Source organism: Nelumbo nucifera, chromosome 2, assembly GCF_055504915.1.
Source record: "Nelumbo nucifera cultivar China Antique chromosome 2, China Antique-T2T, whole genome shotgun sequence".
Taxonomy (NCBI): domain Eukaryota; kingdom Viridiplantae; phylum Streptophyta; class Magnoliopsida; order Proteales; family Nelumbonaceae; genus Nelumbo; species Nelumbo nucifera.
This window is the reverse complement of record NC_142650.1, coordinates 103,241,389-103,250,519: the sequence shown is the minus strand read 5'-3', so window position 1 is coordinate 103,250,519 and position 9,131 is coordinate 103,241,389. Positions and strand designations below refer to the sequence as shown.

Here is a 9,131-nt window from a genome sequence, read left to right as displayed (position 1 = left end):
TCAAGCTATCCAAAGGGGGTAGGTGAAAATTTAATGAAGCATAAAGTATGAATTGAATGCTAATCTTACTTTTATATAGGCTTTGGATGCACCTGGAACTTGGTCAGGACTCAGGACATCAAGCCACCTGATGCTTGGATATAACATGTTCAACTAACTTGCCCACCACGTTACGAATGCATGGAGCAAGCATGGGGACCATTGATTAACGAAGTTGCCTTACGTGTTGGCAATCATGCTGCACGGGCTGTCAAATGGTTGCCTTATAGGTTTCGGTCCATAATGTGGATACTTCGATCATGGTTGGAATCATAGTTTCTGTCCCGTATGTTAAGTTGAAGGATGTCTCCATGGTGGCCATCCTGTTCGTAGTCCAATATGCCCATAGTACAGTGGGGAGTTCTTTTAACGAGATGAACCGCTGGTGGATGCCCATTCTCTACACCAATTATGGAATCTAATATCATCAAATTGTTTTCCATTATCTGAAACTAGCACGTGAGGTAACCCGAACCTACAAATGATATTCTTCCACACATGTTTTATATGTTCCAAGATGTAAATATCAACAACGGCTCAGCTTTTACCCACTACTAACGAAGTATTGGAGGTCGACTGCTGGTTAGCGAGGGATATTGGCACGGTGCCACAAAGTCCAAAGATTGATATCCTTTTCCAGTTCAAGCATTATATCAATGAGATAGAAATGACACGGTGGCTATTGAAAAACTTCAGGAAATAGGAACCAATAAGGAACCAAAAACAAGTACAGATTGGAGGTGGTTTTACTATTTTTTTCCTGAAATAGGAACTAACATGCAATCTTAAGAAAAAAAGAACTACTAGGCAATCAACTAAAAAAGGAAAAATAAAGTAAAAGTATAAAGAAGAAAAAGGAAAAGGAAAAGGATTATTAAATCTCGAATCTGATTTCATAGTCAGAAAGCTCAGAATTTTTAGAAGTTAATGATAGAAAAAGAAAATTCAGAAATCCAAAATCAAAATATAGGTTTAGACTTTATAGGGGTCTGAAACAAGAGCAAGAAGTGTTATCGAGAGGAAAAATATTCCTTTTTTAAGAAGAAATAAGGAAAGATGAGTGAAATCAGAGTTATTACTGAGACACCCAAGTTGTCAAACTGATCAAAAAAAGGACTGCATTTTATTTGAAAACGAAAAACACAGTTCAAAAGAAAAACAATTTTCCGGCCTAAAATCATCTAATCAGAGATGAAAATTACAAATACAGGCATTGATTAGCAACAGGTAACACCCTAAAATACAAAAGGTTGTCTATGCAAAATATACTTCAAAACTCAGATGAATCCATGGCAGTTACTGATCCCATTTCCAATTCTTGGACATGAAGTTGTCATGGTTTCTTTTAACTCCTGGTGACAACAGAAGCTCAAACTCAACAGTTTACTCTGCCGGGGTGCCTTCTCTGCAAAACTTCAAAACAGCAAAGTAGAAACCAGGCTCGTCTTCAAATTCAGCTATCTCAAATGAATGATTGGCTGCAACCTTCTCCAAAGTAAGTCTATCAGGCAAGTCAGAAATCACCACATCAGAATACTGTTGTCTTTGCTTCTCTACAACTTCCCTTCCTTGAGAGTAGCTGATTACCAGTCTTGCACCTATGCAAACCACAGTCAGAAGTTTAACTAAAACGGTAAAAGATAGACAAATCTCAAGACCCATTACTCCAAAACCACTCAAGCGATTTTACAACTCGGAGTAAAACAAATCAAGCATAATTCAAACACAAAATGAATGAATGAAAAAAAAAAATCTTTGGGTATTCTGTTCCGAACTGTAATAGTTCAATTTCTGGAGGTTGATAAGGAATCCCCACTCCAGATTTCACGATTTTATAAGGCTCGAAGGTGAACAAAACAATCAGATAAGTTGAGGAAAGATACCTGGTGAACAATGTCGGGACAGAGAAGCGAAAATCTTATCGAGTTCAAAGGGCAAAGCAGGCAAGTAGCAAAGGAAAACTACATCAAAGGGCGTCCATTTCTCAGGCACATTGATCAATTCGCCTTGCCAACACTTGACACTGTCGTGTTTCTCTTTAATCCCGGCTAAAACGAATAGAGAGTCGTGGACGAAAAGCATAAGCCGGCACGACGGCGATGATTCGACCAAGCGGTCGACAAATTCTTCTGTGGCGATAGAAACCAAAACCCTAGAGTCCCCATTGATTTGTCCAGCGGAGATTATCCGGTCAGTCTTCCGAGTACGTTGTTCGTCGGAGTTCGTCTCGTCGGTTTCGAGGAACGACCAGTCCTTCTCCACGATATCTTCGAAGGTGATGATGGAGATGGGGGCTTCGGTTGAAGGAGTTGGAATCTCAGGGGAGGAACGAGGGACACCGAAGGAACGAAGCGAGTTCTGTGAAGATGAGAAGGGGAGAGATAACTGATTCCGACGACGAAATTGGAGACGAGGATGTGATGAAGGGAGAAGTGGCGGATGAAGGATGGAAGATGGCGAGTACAGTGAAGCCATGGACGAGGAAGGAGGTATAGTGCAGCAGGGGGAGAGAGGTTTATGAGTTTGCTGGAGTAGTGTCACGATATTTGAAAATTGAAGTTATACATGCTTTTTAGGCCCGTTCGCTTTTCGGTAATTTATGTAACTGGGTAGGTGTTGCCGAGGAAAGACTTAAACCACTAATTGCATTTATTATTCATGTTTTTTTATTTTTCAAGATAATGATCATTTTAATCATAAAAATTTATTGTTGAAAGAGACATTTTTTTCTATTCAAATATTGATAATTTTCTTTAAGTGAGAAAGTTATTTACTTACCTAAGAGATGGGAGAAAATAAACTTTTCTTGATGTTACATAAATCTAAAAAAAAAAATATGAGATTCTTGATCAATGGGAATCAAAACCCCATTTACCAACTTCCCCCTTTTCAAAATCCAAAAAAAAAGAACACCCCCTAAAACTTTAAATCCTATGCCCTTAAACTTTAATCTTAAATCTTAAACCCTAAAATTCTATAATTTAACCTTCAAATCGTGCATTGAAGCCCTAAATCTAAACTTTAACCTTTAAATTATAACCTCTTATTCTAAAACCTAAACCCCTCTTCAAATTTGTGTGATATGACACATGTCCTCCAATATGGTTTGCTCAATCCGAACTTGCATCAAGTCCACATACAATGGAGATCACATTTGTGCCCCACAAACGCCCCAGATGCACATTTCAGCGTGCATATGGGACATCTCCCCAAGTTACTAGTGGGAGATATTTCCAATACAATACATGATTGGGATATACTATGGGGTGTTTGTAGGGCGTCTTCTTTGGGGTGTAGATGTGAATTCCATACAATGCAGGCATGGCCTAAGTAGGCCTTTAAGTCTGATTGGCTTGAGGGCACACGCGATGTATGGGATGAGGCACCCCTCCTTGTCCTCCGCTCCTATAAGTCAAGACATTCTACTCCATCTTTGCCCCAGCCCAAGTGGCAGGGCGGGTTCAAGGCAAGGCACCCATTCCCCATCAGGGATAGGGAATCCTCAAATCCCCTCCCCCCTCCCGAGACAACTAGGGGTGTTCATGGTTCAGTTAACCGAACCGTGGGGTTATTTTTTTAACCGAATTGATCTGATCGGTTTTTTGAATATTCGAACCAAAACCAAACCGTTGCAACCAATTAACCGGTCGACCGATTAACCGATGGATCGGTTAATTGCAGTTTAGTTTTTCAGTTTTTTATGCACTCAAAATAAGAGAGAGAGAGAGAGAGAGAGATGGTCGTCAGTCAATCTATAATTTTTTTCCCATTGGAGAAGAAGAAGAGAGATGAGAGATGAGAACTGAGAACTCGGAGGCTGTCGATCGGAGCCCGGAGGTCATCGATCGGTCTGGGGAAGAAGAAGACTAGAGAGATGAAAGATTGAGAATTGAGAGTGAGAGAGAAATGGAAAGGTGTTTAGTATGAGAGAGAGAACTAAGAGATGAGAGACTGAGAAATCGAAGGTCGTTGATCGGAGACTCGGAGGCCTTTAATCGATTTGGGGAAGAAGAAGACTATGGAGATGAGAGACTTAGAACTAAGAGTGAGAAAGAAAGGGAAAGACGTTTAGCCATTTAAGTTAATTTGATTCAAAGAGAGAAAATCATGAAAAGCTATCGGACTGTCAAATTGCATAGGGATGGCGCGTCGCAGGTGGACACGTATCACTCTAGATCTGCAAGTCTACAATAGGAAATATAATATACAAATCATGAAAATTGAAAAGCTGAAACACCGAAAAGAGAAAACGACAGAAGACTGTACTTAAAAGTTAAAAGAGAAAATATAATATATTATACGATAGAGAACTATACTTAAAAATAAAATATAAATTATAATATATTATATTTTATTATATATTAGAAATCTGCGAGAAGCCTATTCAATTTTAAAAATATATAGACTATTAGTATACATATACCGGTCAGTTCAGTTAACCACCGTTTTTTTTAAGTTAACCAAAACCGAACCGGAATTGTCGATTTTTAAGAATATCAAACCGAAACCAAACCCGAACCGGTCGGTTTGATTAAACAAGTTTTTGGTTTGATTTCGGTGGGTTTGGTTTTTCGGTTTTTTTCTCACACCTAGAGACAACCACTTAAAAAATCTAATTTATAGATATTTTCCAAATAGGATTATGAGAATTTTGGTGTATTTTAGGAATTGGATTATGATAATTTGGGGTTATTTTATAAATAAAATTATGGAATCCTAGGATTATAAGAATATAAGGAAACCTTAGAGATATTTTAAAAATTAATATTAAATGTACAGAACGAGGTAAGGCGCCATTTTTAGAGGGAAAATTGCCTTCCCTACAATGCTAATAATTTTCTATAACTAATTAACTAATAATAACTTAAATAACAATAAATTACACTATTTTATGATAATTTCCAAAAAAAAATATTGATATTTCTATTGATTAGTAGTAATGTATAGTAAATTAATTAGGGCAAATTTCTCACTACCCTTACTAATGTGTGGGTTGAAAGCAATGTTTTATGATGGTGTCTTTTTTTTTTTGTTTGGAAACATTGTTGCCATATAGGACGTTTCCTAGAGCAAGAACAACGTTTTCTGTTTGGTACCAATGCTCTAGGAAACGCTTTCAGCACTGGTACCTATTATCCAGTGCCACGTCATGTCCCTATCACTGCCACCTCATGTCCCTATTGGCAACAACGAGTTGTAGCTCCAGGAAATGCCAAATTCGATGTTGCTCCAAGCCATGCCTTCCTGATTTCCAAGGTGTGGCTTGGAGCACCGTTTTTTATGAAAAAACAATTCCAAACAAACAGGTGTTTCCTGGAGAACCGTTTTTTTCGACGTGGTGTTGATGTGTCGCCGTTTTCTAGAACAACAACTAGGGGTGTCCACGGTTCGTTAACCGAACCATGGGCATATTTTGCAAACTGAACCGGTGGTACCATTTTTTTCATTTCTCCAAACCAAAACGGAACCGATACCACTAGTTAACCGGTCTGTCGATTTCGGTTTTTGACCGGTTCGATTCTTTGTTTTATCAGTTTTTTTATATTTATAATATATATTATATAAATATATGTATAATATTATCTTATAAATAATAAATGATATACAATATATTATAAATATTTTAAAAATATATAATATATTTATAAATAGATTATTACAAACATAATATAAGTATATATTTATATATATAATGAATATATATTTTTATATAATATACATATAAATATATATACCGGTCAGTTTGGTTAGCTGGCGGTTTTTTTGTAAGTTGACTGAAAGCAGAATCAGTCCTTCGGTTTTTTAAAAAATCCAAACCAAAATTGAACTGATCGATTCAATTAACCGCATTTAGTTTGATTCGGTTTTTCATAGACACCCCTAGCAACGACATCGATGCCAAACAGACGCCTAATTGACAAACTCTATTCATACTGTTTAACTATTGTATTAAACTATTTCTAATGTTTCTAACAATTGACTAACTCTGCCCATATTATTAACATCCATTAATATTTCGCCAAAATCTATAGAAATATGACAATAATTTTTTTAATCTAATATTACCCTCTGTGTCTCTCTCACACACACTTTCTCTCTCCCCTCCCTCTCTCTCGCTCTTCCATTTGACTTTATCGAGAAGAGATGGAGCCGCTGACTTGAGATATATTTTCCGAAATGGCATTTGGAGGTGTCTTTGTTTGAGCAACTGAAGTGTGGTGGTAAAAATCAAAGAAAGAACCAAAAAATTAGTAGAAGAGAAGAGGAATATGGAATAAGGAAAATAATAAAAGAATATGAAAAGCCTACGTAGAGTTTTGGGTTTACTTCATTCTTAGCTTCTTGAGCTCTCTTACAAAACATTTCAGATTACAAGAAATATATAGGAGTTTTACTTTTACAGTAGATACCTTTCAGCTTCCAACTAACAAGACAACCCACTTAATACAAAAGACAAAACATAAAGGAAAATTACAAAATTACCACTATTACTTTTCAACACCCCATCTTAATTTGTAAATTTCATTTAAGATCTAAAATGCAAAAATTTGTCAGAAGATAGGGACTTGGTAAAGATATCAGCAACTTGATCTTCTGTCTTGACGAACTTCAATTCAATCACTCTTTTCTCAGTTGACTCTCTAATGAAGTGGTGTCTCAACTCAATGTGTTTTGTTCTTCCATGAAAAACTGGATTTTTGGTCATTGCAATAGCTGAAGTGTTGTCGTAGTAGATTGTAGTTGGGTCATCTTGCACAAATTGAAGGTCTTTCAAAAGTCATATAGACCAAATTGCTTCACAAGATGCACTAGTGGCTGAAATGTATTTCGCTTCAACTGAAGATAGTGCCACAGTATTTTGCTTCTTCGATGATGAAGAGATCATTTTACTTCCCAATGAGAAAACATATCAAGATGTGCTATTTTGGTCATTTATGGAACCAGCCCAATCACTGTCTGAAAATCCAATAAGCTTGTAGTCATTTTCACTTTCATATTTCAGCCCAAAGTTCTTGGTTATTTTCACATACCCGAGTATTCTCTTTGCTGCCCCAAGGCTTGTTCATGTATCTTGAAACAATGCTCACAGCAAGAACAATATCTGGCATTGTGTTGGTGAGATAAATCAAGGAACCAACAAGGCTTCTGTAGATTAATGCATCTACTAATTTTGCTTCATCCTCCTTTGACAACTTTTCATTGGCAGCTATAGGAGAAGCTAGGGGTTTACAGGTTGACATTTGAAACATTTTATCCAAGATTGATAAAATCATGCATGCCTTCCTTCTTGATATAGAGTAATGGCTCATTTGGATTTTTTTTTTAAATCCGTTCTTACAGAAATATTTATCAATCTTGCTATTCCATGCCCGATGTACTTGCTTTAGGCCATACAAAGCTTTTTGAAACTTGTAAACCTTCTCCTCATTTCTTTCTATCACATATCCTTATAGTTGTTCAACATAAACTTATTCTTCTAAATCTCTATTTAGGAAAGCTGATTTCACATCAAATTGAAATACTTGCAGTTTTAGTTGAGCAGCAAGTGCAAACACAGTTTTGATTGTTTCCATTATTGCAACTGGTGCAAAAGTCTCATGAAAGTCTACTCCTGGCTATTGGGCATAGCCTTTAGCCACTAACCTTGCTTTGCGCTTTTGGATTGACCCATCTTCATTGAATTTTGTTTTGTAAACACATTTCAGTCCAATCACTTATTTTTCTTTGGGTTTATTTACCAATTCCCATGTCATGTTTTTCTCTATCATTTCAATTTCTTCATCCATAGCATTCACCCAAACTCTCTTATTTTTAAGCTTCCTCAAACTTTTATGGTTATAATGCAAGAAATGCAGCACCACAAAAATCAAAGATTAATTAAAGTGAACGTACCTTTTTTGGTGGAGTATCCAAATCTACATCACTTGGGATTATTCGTAATGGATCTTGGTTTCTTGAACCTGAGGTATCCATTCTTGGGCTGAAACTTGTTGAACTTGATCTTCTTGAGTTTGTTGGCATTGCATTTGATGTAGTTGTATCGTGTTCATGGTCATTGGGCATCACTTATTCTTCATCTTCTATAACATATTTCTTTATTTGTGGGAAATTTTCTCCAAAGTTCCATGCCCCCTCTTCATCAAATATTATATTTCTTGAAATTACCAACTCATTTGTAGTAATGAAGATACATTTATCACCTTTGCCAATAAACTTATCTCTCTTCTTTGAGGAAATGTGAGCATAAGCAATGCAACCAAACACTTTAAATAAGCTAACAACAGGCTTCTTTTTGTGCCATGCTTCAAAAGGTGTTTTATTTTGCACAACTTTGGTGGGAGATCAATTTAATATGTGAACAACAGTATTAACTGCTTCAGCCCAAAAAGTTTTGGGAAGATTTTTACCTTGCATCGCCATTTTTATAATGGTTTTATTTATTCTTTCAGCTATTCCATTTTGTTGTGGGGTATGCCTTACTTTCAACTCTCTTTTGATGCCTTATTCTTCACAAAACTTTCCAAATTCTCTCAATGTAAACTCTTTTCCTCTACTAGTCCTTAAAGCTTTTAATTCGTGATCACTTTGCTCCTCAACTAAATCTTTGAATTGAATAAAAGTAGGCAATGCTTATGTTTTTGCATCTAAGAAATATATCCACATCATTCTAGTAAAATCATCAATAAAGAGAACAAAGTACCTCTTATTGTTGAAGGAATGTGTATTCATGGGACCACAAATATCAGCATGAATCAGCTCCAATGGTGCATTTGAATGCCATGATCTCTCTTAAAATGGTAGCCTATGATGCTTCCTATAGACGCAACCTTCACATACTTTATGTTTTCTATCAACTTGAGGAAAATCCAAGCACCATACTCTTATGATTTAACAAAGAGAGACTTCTGAAATTGAAGTGTCCATATCTCAAGTGCCATAACATGCACTCATCCAATTTCTCACTATTCAGCCCATAGTTCGCATCATAGGACATGGTTAATGGAAACACTTTATTTGTAGCCATTTTTACTCTACCAATGATTTTACATTTTTTCTTATTAGTTATTACACATTCATCATTGTCAAAATGC

General features: G+C 36.3%; 1 protein-coding gene across 1 annotated transcript; it reads right to left on the bottom strand.

Annotated features, from left to right (window-relative positions):
• Positions 1-1,140: 1,140 nt before the first annotated feature.
• On the bottom strand, positions 1,141-2,610 carry LOC104587461 (DNA-directed RNA polymerase subunit beta). The gene is made up of 2 exons (XM_010245079.2): positions 1,923-2,610; positions 1,141-1,637 (listed from the first exon to the last, which is right to left on the bottom strand). Exons 1-2 carry the CDS (start codon positions 2,512-2,514, stop codon positions 1,423-1,425), a joined length of 807 nt encoding a protein of 268 aa, XP_010243381.1. The 5' UTR covers positions 2,515-2,610; the 3' UTR covers positions 1,141-1,422.
• Between the last annotated feature and the right edge of the window lie 6,521 nt (positions 2,611-9,131).

Excerpts from the sequence above, each read along its gene's own strand:
- LOC104587461 (XM_010245079.2), bottom strand. The coding sequence starts at position 2,514 with ATGGCTTCACTGTACTCGCCATCTTCCATCCTTCATCCGCCACTTCTC. Across the intron at positions 1,638-1,922 it reads GTCCCGACATTGTTCACCAG|GTGCAAGACTGGTAATCAGC; the intron begins GTATCTTTCCTC and ends TGGTTTGCATAG.